The 18000-nt window shown below is 25.7% G+C and overlaps 2 protein-coding genes across 3 annotated transcripts in view; both read left to right on the forward strand.

Annotated features, from left to right (window-relative positions):
• Positions 1-7955, forward strand: part of LOC100200253 (GTPase-activating protein and VPS9 domain-containing protein 1) — a 54597-nt gene extending 46642 nt beyond the window's left edge. Inside the window, exons 13-14 of the mRNA XM_065791351.1 lie at positions 1390-1455; positions 7529-7955. Coding sequence (XP_065647423.1) covers positions 1390-1455; positions 7529-7834 — 372 coding nt within the window. The 3' untranslated portion in view covers positions 7835-7955. The remainder of the gene's footprint in view (positions 1-1389; positions 1456-7528) is intronic.
• A 1590-nt stretch (positions 7956-9545) lies between these two features.
• LOC136077028 (uncharacterized) lies at positions 9546-16853 on the forward strand. Of its 2 annotated transcripts, none has more exons than XM_065791352.1 (4): positions 9546-9668; positions 12627-12751; positions 12864-12952; positions 16631-16853. In XM_065791352.1, exons 1-4 carry the CDS (start codon positions 9633-9635, stop codon positions 16702-16704), a joined length of 324 nt encoding a protein of 107 aa, XP_065647424.1. In that variant the 5' UTR covers positions 9546-9632; the 3' UTR covers positions 16705-16853. The 2 variants fall into 2 exon arrangements, with proteins under 2 accessions (XP_065647424.1, XP_065647425.1); XM_065791353.1 differs by lacking the exon at positions 16631-16853 and adding an exon at positions 16271-16335.
• Positions 16854-18000: the final 1147 nt, after the last annotated feature.

Here is an 18000-nt window from a genome sequence, read left to right on the forward strand (position 1 = left end):
CAGAAAGAGCAAAAAGGCTACATATTATTGGTATTTATTAGAAGTTTTTAGAGCCTGGAAAATAATTATAATAAATAATCATTTCAGGGCCTGGAAAATAATCATAAACATTTTCATAGGGGTATCAATACCTTTATCAACTGAGGGTTTGAGCATGCAGTATGTATTTTTTATAATACAATATATAATCACAAAAAATATATACTTATAATATAAATGTAATCACAAAAAAAGTAGATGATGAGATGTCATTGTATACTTTGTACACTTTATCTATTTATATAGATTTTTTTTTATAAAAAAAAAAAAGGAAGTTAGATGAATTATTACTGATAATGCTTTATTAAAATAAAAATGAAAAAAGTGAGTGGCTTCAATGCATAAATTTGGTTGTTTGGGTTTGAATGATCGGTATTATAAATGTATGAAGGACATTTGTTAAGACAAAAGTTTTGCTTTTTCAATATTATTATTATTTTTTTTTTTTCCAGTATCAGGAATAAAGTTAACTTTTTTTAAATTAAAGTGAGTATAGTATATTATTACAAGCCAATTCAAATTAGCCTTAGTAGTAATAATTATTTCACGAGCAGCTCAAATTAGCCATAGTAGTAATAATTATTTCAACTATTTATAGGCATACCAGTCAGTGATGTACACTGGATTTTTAGATGTTTGAGTTTTGACATATACAGGCATTGTGCTAACTCCAACCTTTTGTATGTTTATGCTTATGTCAAATAAGAATGTTTTGCAAAAAATTGCGGTGATTAGGGCTTGGGAACAAAAAAACCATAATTTTTGGGCCCACCTAGGCCTTAACATAGGAGCAATGAGTTTGTAAAATATTTTCGTTACTATTTTTACCTAAATTTATATTCATGCAATAATCTCTTAGTTTTCAATTTTTATGACCTTGCAAAGTTTACAGCCTCCTCAAATTGAAAGGGGTTAAAACTTTATATGGTCATAGTTTTCAAAAAATAAGAGAATATTGCATGAAATTTAAAATTTGTTGATGAATATAAATTTAGATAAAAATAGTAAAGAAAATATTTTATAAACTCGTTGTTTCCATGTTAAGGTATAGGTGGGCCCAAATAATAGGGTTTTTTTGTTCCCAAGCTCCAATCACTGCAATTCTTTGCAAAACATTCTTTTTTGATATAAGCATAAACATACAAAAGTTTGGAGTTTGCACAATGCCTGTAAGTGTCAAAACTCAAACATCTAGAAATCCAGTATACACCACTGCCAGTTGTAATTAAAAAAAAAAGTTCAATAATAATCTTGAATAAAATTAAACATTAAAAAAAATCTCGTTTGAATTATAAGTTTTAAATAAATATTTTAATTTCATTTTAATGAATATATTTTAATATCATTTAGATGTATCAAAAAGAAGCACCTTGGCCATCAGCTCAAACAGAACTTCTAATGATCAATGCTTATAAGGTGAATAATTTTTATGCCATTTTATCTTTATGATATGCCATTTTATTTACATGATATTTCACTTTTTCTACACTTTCTTGACAAGTAAAATATTGAACTATACGATGATTAAATTTTATTGCCTTATCACACTCTCTCTATACATAAGTTTTTTTGTTTTTTTTGTTTGTTTGACATTACTGATTTTTGTCTTTTCCATGTCTTCTATAAAAAATTCCAAGTCATAGCAATCAAAGCCTCTTCATGAAAAATAAATGTACCGCAGTACTGTAAAGGATGAAGTGAGAATTGATCTTAAATCGGAGTAAAAAAGTACTCACTGCACCACTGTTCTATATTCCCCCATCCTCTCCTTCTCCAGACCTGACATTCTATTTTTATTTTATTTTTTCCGACACAAAAGAAACCAGCAATCTTCGTAATGAGTCATTTTTCTCTAATGTCTTATGCAATTTTCAGGCTGCAAAATTCAGCATTTGGTTTTAAGAATAATGTTGGTTGGTGTAATACTCTTATATGTATATTATAAATTGATGTGTTACTAGAACATTAAATATATATATATATTTTGGACCTTTTTTTAAATAAAAAATGCTTAATGCATTAGCTTAAGACAATGTTTGACGTCATAAAATTTTCTTAATTTATTTTTTATAGGCGTTAAGTGTTTTATCTACTGCAATAAATAAATAACCCCAAACTAGTTCACTTTAACAATTAACTCAAATAACATTAACAATGTATAAACATTATAAATGTAAATATATTATGAAAAGTTTGTTATGTTTTCAATTGTTATTTTAATATTAGTTAATTTTAATTCAATATTATTTAGTGAAATGTTTTTTTTTTCATCATTTCTAAAATTTTTAATTCTTTTATTGCAAATAAAAAAAAAAAAATGAGTTTTTATTTTTAAAAAGTTTGAGAGTAAACAAAAAATATTAACATATTGCTAAATAAAAACCCTAATTAATTATTTGAACAGCAATTTTGTTTTGACTAGCAAAGAATAGTTTAGTTTTTAAGTATCATTTTTTAAATTAATATTGCTTAGCTGTTTTTAACTTGCGTTACATAAAAAAGTTTAATGTCTGTTTTGTGCATATTTTTGATATATAGTTAGCACGCGATCGCCAGGAGTTATATGCATAAATGTTTTACATTATCGTATAAATGTTTTACATTTAAACAAATCACAAAGAAACACAGAGTTATGAAGAAGAATTCTTTATTTTATTTTATTTTTTTGAATTTTATATTAAAAAAAAAATTAAATTAAATATTAGTCTTAATTATGCAAACTCTTTTGTTAATTATTCTTAAAACGAAAGCTTTTTTTAAATACTGCCACGCAATATTTTTATCGTGCAAACTTAAAAAAATACTCAATGAAAACAATATAAATATATTTAATAATTTGAATCGTTTCTGTTTATAATAAACATTTGCTACAATTTGTTCATTAAAAATCAAGTTCCTTAACTTATAAACAAACTCACAAGTATTTTTATTTTATGTATTAATAATTATATATATTATTACTATAATTATATGTATTAAATTGCTTGTAAACGAAAAAAATAGTTTTGTAATTAACTCTTTTTTTTTTGTTTGCAAGCTTAACATTAAGTTTTTAAAGAGAACTTGACTCAAACAAGGATCATGCATGGTACCTAAATAAATGATAAGTTATTAAAGAAAACTTGGCTTGAACAAAAGTAATGCATGGTACCTAAATAAACAGTAAGTTATGAAGTTGCTTATTCCTACTAATCAACCCAATTCGTAACAAAGGGTTCCTTATGTGACCTTGACAATGCACTTCAACATCCATAATAGGGACATCATCCATGCACGAAATTGCACTGGTAATACTCTGATATTTTACTGCTGTTAATAGAATTAGTCTCAAAAATCCTTATAACCATTAATCTTTAGCTTGTACCCTCATGATGATTTAACAGCAAGAGTTTCTTAAACAACACAAGCAAAAATTATTTTTTATCAAAACAAAATAGAAACTGTTCCTTTTTTCTATTTTTGTGGATTTTTTAATAAATAGAAGCAGCAGCAACAAAAGCTAAGATGCTCTCTCAAAAAAGCTTTTAGAAGCATAGCTTTTCTTTGTGGAAAGTTTTGAACGCTGTGTATGTTAGACCACATCTTGATCTCTTTATATAAGTCTCTTCTCCACATCTAAAGCAAGAGATATTTACTTTTAAAGGTATTTAGAAATAAATAATTTCTCTAATAATCACATGGTAAATGCATGGAAATGTAGATATATCTACATTTAAAGGTATTCAGAAATAAATAATTTCTTTAATAATCATATGGTAAATGCATAGAAGACACTTGTCAAATAGTCAATGCTGTCGCTGTAATAGCCTTCAAAGATCACATTCATAGAAAATTGTCAAATAATACAATGTGAATACAGTGTGATTTTAGAATTAGAATTTTATATATTTTATACCATGTTAAAAATTATTTTGAATTTCTAATATCTGAATAAACAAATTTAAATTTGATTCAGTTGTAGGGGTTTGGTCTTTTATATTCGCAAATTCCTTCTATTAGTTTCTGTGGATCAGAAACAAGAACAACACCAATCTGAATTGTGTCAATAAGCTTACAGTTGCAGTTTCATGTGTAAGTTAAAGGTTGCACAAAACTTCTTCATAAAATCTGTCTAGTTTGAAAGATTTGTTATTTATACTTTGAAATTGTTATTTATACTTTTCAAAATATTTAATGTCTCGCAAAATAATTTAGTTTCAATTAAGGAAAATAATAGCTTAATTTTTAAATAATATGAAAATATGTCATATTAAATAATATGAAAATATGCTAATTAAAGTTCACATATAATACTGTTACCTCCATGATCCTCCAAATCTTTGTTTCTCAGTTATTATACAATTTATTGCAGTCATAAAAAGATCTATTTTATATTAAATTTGCAGACTTTCTCTCATGGGTTTTATACAGTTATACACATTTTAAGAGTAACGAGGAAGGAAATTTAAGAGCATGCGGAAGGACTTTCACACCTTCAAAAGACTTTATTACCAATCTTTGACCTCAACACAAATCTATTTCATAAAATTAATAATATATGTTAAAATACATCTTTTGGTGGTTAAAGTAAAGTATGAACAACAAAATATTAAAAAATGCATGAATATTGAGAGAAGAAAGTTTTCAATGGAATCCATTGCATGCATACCCAATGTATTAATGTTTTAACACATCTGGGCTACCTTCTAGTTAAACTTAAAACCACTAAAAAATGCTCAAATACCTTAATCTTCCTTGATGCACACTTTCTGATGCCTCACTATTCTAAATCTTCATCTAAAATCTGTGCTTTTTTTCTCATTTTTAGTCACACAATACTTTATTCATGAATCCTTTTATTCATGAAAATTATGATTTTTTTAAGTGTACGGTTATTTTTTTTTGCATACTGTATATATATATATATATATATATATATATATATATATATATATATATATATATATATATATATATATATATATATATATATATATATATATATATATTTATATTTATATATATGTACAGTATGCAAAAAAATTGTATACTTCAAAAAAATCATAACTTTAAAGATTGCAACAAAAAAATGAGTTGTCCGTTAAAATATTCAAATTTTGTATTAGATATCTTATCAAGTATTGTTTTAAAATTTTATTTGTTCATTGGTGTTTTAATTACTTTTCAAACCTATTGAATATTATGCAATTGATCTAATGATGCATAAAAAATGACTGCAAAAAAAATAATTGTATAGTTCAAAAATAATGTTACATTGATCAAATTCCATGGAAATTAGTATCAAATGGGGCCTCCTTTGGCCTTGATGGCCTCAGCTAGATGATTTAGCATTGAGTTGACCAAATTTGGGTCTTTTCTATTGTTATATTGTCCCATGTGCTCATTATAACTTGTTTCAAGTCGTCTTTGGGTTTAAATGCTCGGTCGCCAATTTTTTTGTCCAAAATATACTACAAATTTTCTATTGGATTTAAGTCTGGACTTTGAGATGGTCATTCCAAAACATTCATGTTATTTGTGTCAAAGTATATTTTCGTTTTCTTAGCGGTATGTTTTGGATCATTATCCTGCTGGAGTATGAAATCGCTTCCCATTCTCAATTTTTTAGCAGATGGTTGCAAGTTGGCTTTGAGAACTTCACAAAACATTGAAGCATCCATTTTGTCATCAATAAATGTCAGTTTCCCCACTCCTTTCCAACTAATACTACCCCAAACCATCACATTTTCTCCTCCATGCTTTACACTACTTCGTAAACAACTCAATTTATAACCTTCTCCTTTATTTAACCACACTTTCTTGACCCCATCCAATGAGACGAGGTTGTACTTTGACTCGTCCGACGACAAATTTTTTTTCCCAATATGATATCAGCATTTTTTCGTACTTCTTTGCAAATTCCAATTGATGTTTCATTTGTTTAGAAGTTAAAAAAGGTTTTTTTTGAACTGCTTTAACTTTATATCTTTGCTCTCTAATAGGGTTTCTGATTGTTTGTGGAGTTACTGTGATGTTGTGATGTTCTTGAATTTTTAAAGCTAATTTAGCTGCCAAAACAAATCTATTTTTCTTAACATTAATGATGATATTTTGATCAATTGCACTGGTGGTCTTGCATTTTTGTCCTCTACCAGCCACACTAGCAATAGTTCCAATCAGATTATGCTTCTTAACAATCAAGAACACTGTTGTAAAAAGAATTACTGTTTCTTTTTGGATCGTAGGATTTTCCTTGATTTTTCAAATCAATTATGAGGCTTTGTTGATAGAAAGACAAATGTTATTTTCTTGACGCCATTTTGCGGAGACAATATATTTTATTTTGTTTTTAGACTAAAAGTGTGTTTAAAAAGTTTATGCTAAAATAACGACCTATTTTGTTAGCACAAGATTTTTTTATTGCAGTCAATTTTATGCATCATTAGATCATTTGCATACTGTATATATATATATATATATATATATATATATATATATATATATATATATATATATATATATATATATATATATATATATATATATATATATATATATATATATATATATATATATACTGCTAGATACCAGATAAAGTTGACAGTGTTTAAATTACTTCTTGAGACAACATTTTTTTTTTTTAATTTATTTGTATGATTTGAATAAATTATATCATACAATAGATTTTTACAAGTCTATATTATAAAATTAATCAAACTTAACTTGTTTATTTTAACTTTAAATCATTAAAAACCTAAGTTAAGTCGACTTCCGCATAAATTATATCAACATTAAGTATAAAAAAGTGTTTATATTATTAAACGTTTATATAAATAAAATAATACATAACATTAAAATCTTTTAAGATAAAATAAGTAAACATTGTTTTGTTTAAGAAAAAAAAACTAAAGTATACATATTACAATTTGCTAAAAATGCATTAAAGTAAGAGTTGCCTTAACCGTTATATTTTCTAACTTGATAAATATATGCTTTTAAACTTCAATTCTTTAGTTTCGGATAAATATTTATTAGTTTAATATAATCTATAAATATATGCTTTTAAACTTTAATTCTTTAGTTTCGGAAAAATATTTATTAGTTTAATATAATCTATAAATATATGCTTTTAAACTTTATTTCTTTAGTTTCGGATAAATATTTATTAGTTTAATATAATCTAACCTATTTTATAAACTTATTAACAATATTTATTAAATGATGATATTCTACGGTATGTTTTGTAAAAAAATTTATAAAAAAAAACATTTAAAATTTAAGTCAACGCAATTTTGTTGCCTTTAATTACTTTTTGACTTAATCAGCTTTTTGATACTTAAATTGTTGACTTAAATGGCACACACACACACACACACATGCACACACACACACACATATATATATATATATATATATATATATATATATATATATATATATATATATATATATATATGTATATATATATATATATATATATATTATATATATATATATTTCTTTACTTTAGACTGCTGCTGATAAACTAAGTTGCATTCATCGTTGTTGTATAACTATTATGAATTTATTAAGTATGGCATCTGATAAACATACTCCTGGAGCTGATGACTTTGTTCCAGTCCTTGTTTATGTAGTTTTAAGAGCTAATCCACCTAATCTTCTCTCAACTAAGCAATATGTTAATACATTTTATGAAACAAGGCTTAATGGAGAAGAGTACTACTGTTGGATGCAGTTTTGCGCAGCTATCGAGTTTATAAAAACTTTACTGTCATCATTATTGAAGTCAAACACAAATAAGAATGTTATTAGTTGAATTTTTTTAATTATTTTGTTTAGTTTGTGTTTTGGAAGCTGTTTAGTTTTTTTATCTGAAATATAAAAAGTATTCCTTGTCCCCCAAAATATAAATAATAAATCGTAAAAATTTTTGAATATTTAATTTTATTTTTTTAGGGATTTTATTAATACGATTTTTTGACAAAAACTTTTATATTAATTTATTACTAAATAATTATTAAATTATAATTTAAAGGCAAGATCATTTTATGTGTTATGTAATTTTAGTTAAAAATAAAGATTTTATAATTTTATAAAAATAAAGATTTTGTTTATATTTTCTAATTTTAGTACAATAATTGTATGTGGATACAAAACGTTACTAATTACTTTAAACTGAAATAACCACATAAATGGACTTCAGTACATACATGGACTGAGGGTTTGGGTTTTTGTTTATACATATGAATGGTATTTATCATAAGAAAGTTATTTGTTATAAAAATTATTATTAGATCATGTGACCTTATAAATCTGCAGTATAAATACATACAAACATACATACATACACATATACATACAAATATATGTGTGTATATATATATGTTTGTATATAAAGATATATGTTTATATATATATGTTTTTATATATTTATATATATGTATATATATATACACATATATATATATATATATATATATATATATATATATATATATATAATATAAATAAATATATATATTTATATATATATATATTTATATATATATGAATGTATATAAAATTATAAGTTTGCTTGGCATACTTTAGTTTTTCCTTTAGTTGATGTATGTACACTCTGCGCTCATGTTCCCTTAAAATATTTAATGTATGTGCACTCATTGCATCTATCTCAAAAACAGAGTGGGACAGCATAAGTTTTTTTAAAAAGCTAATATTAGTTTTATTGTGTATATATATTGAATAATTACATAATTGTTAAATGTTTAGTTTTTGTTTTATCTGCCTCACTATTATCCTATGATTCTTTCCCTGATATTTAAATAAATCCTGACTTCTTGCTTGTTAACTTTTTATACAATAGTCTGGGCAATCTTGTTGATTTATTACATGCAAAATTTTATGCAAAAAACAATCTGCTTTTTGCTATTGAATTATTCTACAGTTATCAAATGGAATTTTTGAGAAAAGAAGAATAAAATAAACTTAGATTCAATATGAAACTTATTTTTAATGTAAACAATAGGATAAATGAAACTAAAATAAACAAATATTCAAAAATCAGAGGTCTGGGTTTAAACTTCAGTGAAAGTAAACTTTTTTCAAAAAAGCTTGGCCGGTTTTTTGGACCCATATTGTATATATATTTTTTTCCTTTTTTTGTTTTTATACTTTTTTTATAGTATTAGTTTTATATTTACATCACTATTATAGTCAACCCTCGGAATTAGGAAAATTTAGGTTGGCAATAATTTGCCGACCTAAATCTTTTAGAGGTTGGCAATAATTTGCTGACCTAAATCTTTTAGAGGTCGGCAATAATTTGCCGACCTAAATCTTTTAGAGGTCGGCAAAAAAAGTTTGATACAAAGGTCTTACTATAAATTATCAAAATGAGGTCGGCAATTTTTTGTCGACCTCAAACACTTTTAGGTCGGCAGTTAGGTCCACATTGTCGAATGCCGACTCTAATTCCAAGGGTTGTAGTCATAATTATTATAGTATCATAAAATGTATACGAATATACAAAACATATCTTTTAACACTTCTACATAACTTTAAAGTTTTTATTTATGACAATTTTTTTTTAAAGCTTTATTAAAAAGATATTAAAAATGGCGAAAGGTATAAGAGTAAACAAGATGAAAAAGGTATGAATTATTCAAACAATTTTTGTTCTTATTTTTATAATAACAACAACAAATGATAAAAACAAATAATGAGTTCAAGGTTCAAACATGTGAACTGCTGGTTGTAGACTTTTCACTAGAAAATCACTTTTGCTGCTATAACTTTAATGCTTTTTTATTGTAACATTTTACTAAATCCAATTTTTTAAACATGTTTTAAAACAGTGGTTTTAAATGTAAGAACAATATGTAGAATTTAATATGCAGTTTAAAACATACATAGTATTATCACATTTTAGAAAATGTTTATGAGTTTGTATGTAGAGTTTAGTTCTAAGATTGTCACCAATGCTTGCCAAAATGATAAAAAAAGATCTTTAAAATGTAATTTGTTAAATGTTTGGGGAAAACCGTTTTTATGTTATGCCTTAAAAGGCTATCAAAAATACCTAGGGCCAAAAAAAATAATTATGGCGGTTCTTTTTGTTGCAAGACCATAAGAACCGCCATACCCTCATTGATAATAATCAATAAATTGAGTTTAAAAAAAAAATGTTTTGCCAATATCTCAACAAATAGCTGTGACACAGTGGTTAGAGTTGTTGCTCAGAACTCTAACCACTGTGTCACTGTGAGCCCAGAGGTTCAAGGTTTTATTGCCCTTTTTAAAGATTTTTTCTTTGTTATCTTAGCATGTGTCACAATTTTTATAAGAGTTAAATTCTATTTAAGAAAAAGGTTTATCTATGAGGCTAAAGCTTATTTTAGAAAACATTTGCATTTCAGAGACTACCTTGCGCTTTCATAATTTTTTATTTTAACTAAGCTGTAATTAATTTGTTCACATTATTCAAATTTCCTTTAAATACATTGGCGTAACTGTAAACTAGTAATAGCACAAACCTATAGGATAACCTATAAATAAAAGCACAAACCTATAGGATGTTTTAGGTGATATGTCAAAATTACTGTGATTTAAGTAGAACATTCGATTAACCTTTGGCATATAGTGTTTATAAGACATAGTAATCATGGAGTATATTTGTATGGTAGATCATGTCTTATGTCATTAGCTTTCAGTCTACTCTGCTAACAAAGTTCCCCTTTTTTTTATTTGAGAAAATACTTGACAAATTATGAGTTATCAAAGTACTAATGTGTAACAGTTTAGGTACATTGACTGTTTCTCGAAATGTTTCGTTAAGTCCATCTACGATATACACAACTATAGTATTGTAATGTTTTTAATATAATATTTTACAGCATAATTATTTTTCTTATAGGCCTAGCATAGGCAATCTTCATACTTCTGTTGCAGCTACAGCACATTTTCAAGTGATTAGTATGTTTCTTGAAAAGATACGAAATATAATAAATTAGTTCCATTTTTTATTTTCAATAAAATCTGGTTGGTGAACAAAGTAATTTAAAAATTCCCACAACTCAAAGAGTATTTTAATAATTCATGTATGGATGTTTACCAATAATTTCAATGTAACAATTAATATTATTTCAGCAGGACTAAGTACTACTTGGTTTAACTAAGTGCAAGTGCTACTTGCAATTTCTGCTAAATAACAAATGCTGCTTAGTACTTTTGAAAAAGTTATTCTTATAATTTATATATATAATACTTGCTGGTTAAAAAATTTAGTGTAAATTAGTGACCATTGTTATAAGACATGTGACCTTATGGTCACATGTCTTATAATAATGGTAGAGATTTTTTGAGATTAGGAGTTTTTTGCTATAGAACTTTGTTTTAGATTTTTCGTTAGTTCTTATTATTCAATAAGTACAGGAAAAATAAACTTATGCTTGTATTTTTTAAAGAAAGGTAGAATCTCTTGCTTTTTTGGGATTTTCTTATCTGTAAAAAATACAGAATAATAAATTTATTAAAAAAAAAAACAACCCATGAGTCCATCATTTTTGATGGCTTTTAAATTTTTTAACTAAATAACTAAAATAATTAAAAAAAAATTATTTTGCATTCATGCATATAAGAATAAAGTAAAAAAAAAACAATAAAATATTGAAAGTTTAGAACAATTGGTTAAAAATTAAAAAAAAAAATTGTGTAGAAAGATTTCACCCCTCCCTCCCCCCTTCCCCCCCCTCCCCCCCCCCCCCCAAAAAAAAAGAAAGAAAATTAAAAAGTATTGAAATAATTTAATAAATATATATAAAATTCAATAAATATTATTTATAATAAGTTTTCTAGCGAAACTATAGTTAATAAATGACTGAATTGAAGTATATGAAGTCAGAGGTTTGTTGTATACTTTTTAACCAAGTTATAGTTATTAATTGATTGAATTGAAGTCGAAGTTATATTGTATATTTTTTTACATATAATATTGGGTAAAAATATACAATAAACTTTTTTTATTGTATATTTTACCAATAGTAAATTTGGTTTCTAGTATTAATATTATTATAATTTATGGTAAAGTACTGATTAAAATTTGAACAAGTTAATTTTTGAATGAACTGTTTTTAAGCAAGATTCTGTGGTGATTGTGTTGATAATAGATCGTTAATTTGTGCATACTTTTTCTTAACTAATGATGTTTAATTGTGTCTCTATCAATTTCAAGTAAGATATTTATGTTTCTATCATGTTTATATTGATCAAACTGTACAGTTTAGTAGGGACAATTTTTTGAATAAATTTATAAACTTACCTCTCAGGATAAGGTTTTAATTTAAAAAGTACCTGCTGCTTGTTTTTTAAAATCTTGTTTGAAAAAAGTCATTTAAGGTTGGTCTAGTAATAACTTATAATTACTATTAAAAAGTACCTGCTGCTTGTTTTTTAAAATCTTGTTTGAAAAAAGTCATTTAAGGTTGGTCTAGTAATAACTTATAATTACTATATATATTTTAATATTATACAAAATATTAAAATATATGTATTGTAGCAGCAAAATAACTTTTAAATTTTTATCTTTTTATTTTGTTTTGTTTTTGTTTTAGGGTTCACAAAAGCAATTTCATAAAATTCAGCGAGTTAAAAAGAAGCATTTCAAAAGTATGGCTAAAAAAGTTAATATTTTAGAATGTGCTACAGAGAATAAATTATCTGATCAGCTTACAAGAGGGTATTTTAAATATTAGTTTCTGTTAACAAATTTAAAAAGAAAACTGATTCTAATGCCACATGTGTCAATAAATTTTTTCTAGATAAGCTTACTTTTATATTGCTTTCTTTAGGTCAAAAGGAAATCATGTAAAACTAACCGTTCAACAGAAAAAAGCTAAAAAGAAAATGAATAAAAAGTTAGCAAAAATTGCCAGAAAAGGTATTTAGAAACTATTATCCAAAATTTTTTTCTTTCAGCCTTTTACTTGGTTCCATTTTATGAAAAAATGATGTTGGGAAATTTTGGATACAATCTGTTGATGTTTAGGGGTTGCTCAGGAATTTTTTAAGTTTGCAGGGTCGCTCAAAACCACATTCATATTATATCATTTATCTCTTCTGTTTTACTAAGGTGACAATGTTATCAATATTTTATTATTATGAATGTTATCAATATTTTATGTTTTACTTAATTAAGGCGAGAATGTTATCAATATTTTATTGATTATTAATCTTATGAGTCATTATGCATAATACACATTGTTTCAGAAAATTATTAAGTTAAAAATAACATTAGTTGGCTGGTATTCAGAATACCCAGTGTAATATTTCATCATCAGTTTATTTATCACATCAGTATTACTTTACTGCTGAACTTATTGCATTATCCTGAAATTACAAATGAAGTTGTTGTCTTGAATGAAAACACATTCTTAATACATATTAGTTGACAAATATTTTCAAAGTTCATTAAAAATAAATAGTGACTGGAGGTCAAAATGAAGTATGGTGTATTAGTCAAGCTACAGCTGTGATCACAGGGCACAAGTTGCCCTATTGTTGAAAATTATGGAAAGCTGTATAAAAAATAGGTTGCAAAACAAAAACTCAGCTAATAAATGAAGAAACTTTTTCTCAAGCAAATCAAAGAACTATTTGAAATTGCTCATGAATATGTTTTAAAATTAATCACAATAGAAGAAATCAAGGCGTTTCTTATACTAAAAAGAGAAGAAAGAATCGGCTATATGAGTTTAGTTGATTCTGAACTATACAAACAAGAACAGCGAATTTTAAACGAAAAAATGCAAACAACAAAAGAGATAGAAAAAAGAGAAGAAGGAACCTGTTCAACAGTCACAGACCTAGTTTTGACAGAATTAGACTTCTCTCAGGGTATTGATAATGAACTAGATGACTTTATTCCATCATCAACCAAGAAATTGAAATTAAAAAAGAATAAAAAAACAGAAAAAAAGCAAATGATTGCTCCAGCATTTTGTTCAGCTCTTGATCATTTAAAAATTCCCATTCGTTCTGGTTCCTTGTTTTTGTCTATGATTTATCAAGAGTTAGGTGCCAATATTGAGCATTTATCTATATCATGAATCTCTTTGATGTGCAAGTTACGAAAAGAATTATTTCGTAATTCAAACTACAGTTTCCATGAACTGTAGATTAGGATGGAAAACTGTTACCTGTTTTGAACAGCGGAAATGAAGTGGATTGACTGCCCATATTAGAGACATGATATGTTGTTAAAAAACTGTTTTCAGCCCAAAAACTAGATCGAAGTACCAATAAACAAATGTGTTACGCAACACAACAAACTTTAAAAAATTTTGAACGTTTCGTATAACAAAATTGTGGCACTCAGTTTTAAACTACTTCATGCAACACAGATATACATTCAGGTGCTTTCACCTTGGTGGATAAGTTAATTAGAAAGTCTTTATTATACACAGCTTGTCGATACCATGTTTATGAAGTGATTTTATCCCATGTTTACATAACTTGTTTTGGACCATCTTCTGGTTCAGAGGTTAATTTTTTCAACAATTTCGTGATCAGTAGAGTAAATTCTGAATTATGGATCTTAACTGATGCAGATCTGTTGAATCAAATGATGCAAAGTGTATGGCTTGCTTGTACCATTTGCTATAGAATTTGATGCAAATATGTAGCAAGGAACAAAACAATCTTGCAACGATTATAAAGAACTTCTGCAACTGTCGATAGTTTTTTAGGAAAAACCTCTCCCGATTAATACGGAATAATTGTTCTTACTCCTGATACTATGCACCAGGCATGATGAATGACCAAAGCACTGTACTCTATTAAAATCTACTTGTTTCAAAATTAATTTCATTTAACAATAAATGAAGAGAAGAATCTGCGATTTTTTGATTTATTCAATTTTGACTTATATGGAATATTGAAACTTGTTTCAGATTACACAAAAATTTTGATGAAAGATGAAACTCAATTGCAATATGTTTTGCAAACTATGGAAGAGCATCAATGTTAATTCCAGATATGTGAAAGTCCACAGTTGTGAACAATCAACAAGTAAAACCAAGTGAGCACTCTGAATAACACTAAATTTGAATAAAATGATTAAAACTTTTTATTAGAAAAAAATTAAAATACATTTATTTTTATTCTCCATTGACACTAAAATCTGATAATATCAAGTTCATTGAGCAACCCCTAGATATAAAAATATCTTAATATTTTGCACAGTTTAATTTTTAGTTAAATGGAATGCAATAAAGGGTCAAGAGTCCAATTTCAAGCACTTAGATTTTTTTTGTGACCCTAATATATATATATATATATATATATATATATATATATATATATATATATATATATATATATATATATATATATATATATTTATATATTTATATATTTATATATTTATATATATATATATATATATATATATATATATTTATATATATATATATATATATATTTATATATATATATATATATATATATATATATATATATATATATATATATATATATATATATATATATATATATATATATATATACAGGGGCTATTCTAGACCCTTTTCGACAGCAATTGAGGCAGCACCCAAATACACTGTATTTGGGTGCTGCCTCAATTAAAAATAGGAAAAAAAGCCATATTCGGCAAAAGTTCCGCAAAACTTTTCCAGGATGTGGGGAGGGGGTTCCACCGCCCGGATTTTGTTTATTTGATGGCACAAAGGCTTGATAAGCAATGTTTTTTGTTCACTTATTGTTCATGGGGCAGATGGATTTATTGACACAGTTGCATGTTTTTCCCCCAGCTTTACCTTGGTTATAAAATATCCTGTGATTGTGCGAATTAATGATAGACTTGATGTTTGGCATACATGACTAGCTTATTTTAATAATATTTTGATTGAATATCTTGCAAAGTTTGTGACCAACCATAAATTGCAGGTCTACCATGTTCAAAAAATGACTATATAATAAATATAAAAATAATAATAAATCTAAAAATGATAGTAAATATAAGATGATACTGAGTTGTCTAAAGAAATTTGGGACATAAAAGACAAAATGTTTACACCCTCAATTAAGTGGAAAATTGTGAAACGTTGCAATCCTTATAACTCTTTATCAAAAATTTGAAATCTTTACTAATACAAAAAATTCCTTATTTTAATGTATAAAGATGAAAACTTGTTAAATAAACAAAATAAATTGATTTCAAAATCTTTTTTTGATACAGGTGATAAGCTGTTTTGTTTTTCTTTGGTTGCCATCAAGTATGCCTTTTAGCGTTGTAAAGATCCCACTACAGTTTTTTTTTAAATTTTAGCAGGTTTTTCTATTTTTGATTTTGTATTCAATGGCTAATGGTTGCCGTATAGGCATGAAACTTAAACTACCATAGAAAAAGTTGTTTTTTCTTCTCAAATTTTATTTATGTATATCGCTCTATTTAAAATATCTTTTTAATATTGAGCACTCTTTTAAGATTATGAGCTTTGTTTTTTTATTATTATAAAAAGCAGCCTTAAATATCTCTATATATATAACATATATGTATATACATATATGTTTTTGTTTTGTTTTTTATGTATCTTAGCATCAATGGACATATGTCTTTCAGAAATACCTTCTTCAGAATGCAAAGAAGAAGAAAAAATGATTGTTGAATAGTCTTGAAGAATACTTTCTGTTTATTAGTATGGAATTTGTAACTTGAAGGTTAATCAATTAAAAAATAAAAAGTGTTTGCAAGAAGATTTGTTTTTATTTTTAGTTTTATTTAAAATATTTATGTAAATATATTATGCTGCAAAACAAAAGTTTTTTCTTATTTTTTCACAGATGCAAGATAAAGTTTAATAATGTTTTGCGCATCTTTTTTTTCCTACCCCCTTTCTTTTCTTTTTGAAATATTGTTAATATAATATTATAAAATAGCATGCTGAGTATTTTAGACTTCAGATTGGTTAATAAAGTTTTTTATTTAGGAAAATATTTTGTTAATTGTTAACTTAGCAAATAAATAATTGAATAGGATGTTCTAAAATTGCATGTACTGTTGTTTGCGGTTTAATTCTTAAAAAACAGCTATTGAATTCAATATAAGTTGAGTGTTCAAGGATAAGATGCAGTTGGCATCAGGTCGGCAAAAAAAATTTAATTCAAAGGTCTTACCATAAAACATTAAAACAAGGTCTGCAATTTTTTGTTGACCTCAAACACTTTGAGGTGGGCAGTTAGGTCGGCATTGCCAAATGCTGACTTCAACAATTTAGCTAAATTTTATTGTCGCCAAAAAGTTAAAACAATTAAATTAATGTGGAAGTGCATTAAGTTTCATTGTTTTTTAAAAAACTGCAATAATAATGACTAGAAAATTTTTTAAAATTAATAGTGTTTTTGTTTTACTAAAATATATATTTTTAAAACATGTGCGGAGTGTTGCTACATTGATTATTTTATAGCCTGCTGTTACAAGGGTGTGTTGCTACATCGACTATCTTATAGCCTGCTGCTGCTACAAGGGAGTGCTGCTACCTCGACTATCTTACAGCCTGCTGCTACAAGGGAGTGCAAAAAAATAGTTTTTTAAAAGTATATCATGTTGGGTCTCAAAAGAAGCAAAATTATATAAAAGTTTTGAAAATAATCATTTTATAAAAAAATTATTAGTTTAGATTTCACTAGAAAATGATATTTTTAAAATAAAAATTAAAAATATGCATTTTTAATTTTTAGTTTAAAAATATCAACACCTCATAAATAAAATTTAAAAATTGATATTTTAAGAACTAATAAGTTTTGTTATTTAATATTTCAACTGTTAATATGTTAGTATACATAGTTTATAAATATATTAAAATAGTTATTTCAAATACCATATTTAGCAATATTATAAAGTTTTTTTGAAAGATGTTTTATTTGAGTAAGGAAAATTTCTTTATTCATCTTTGAATAACAGTATCT

This window comes from Hydra vulgaris, chromosome 02, assembly GCF_038396675.1.
Source record: "Hydra vulgaris chromosome 02, alternate assembly HydraT2T_AEP".
NCBI classification, from domain to species: Eukaryota; Metazoa; Cnidaria; class Hydrozoa; order Anthoathecata; family Hydridae; genus Hydra; species Hydra vulgaris.

Excerpts from the sequence above, each read along its gene's own strand:
- LOC136077028 (XM_065791352.1), top strand. The coding sequence starts at position 9,633 with ATGGCGAAAGGTATAAGAGTAAACAAGATGAAAAAG. Across the intron at positions 9,669-12,626 it reads GAGTAAACAAGATGAAAAAG|GGTTCACAAAAGCAATTTCA; the intron begins GTATGAATTATT and ends TTTTTGTTTTAG. Across the intron at positions 12,953-16,630 it reads AGCAAAAATTGCCAGAAAAG|CATCAATGGACATATGTCTT; the intron begins GTATTTAGAAAC and ends TATGTATCTTAG.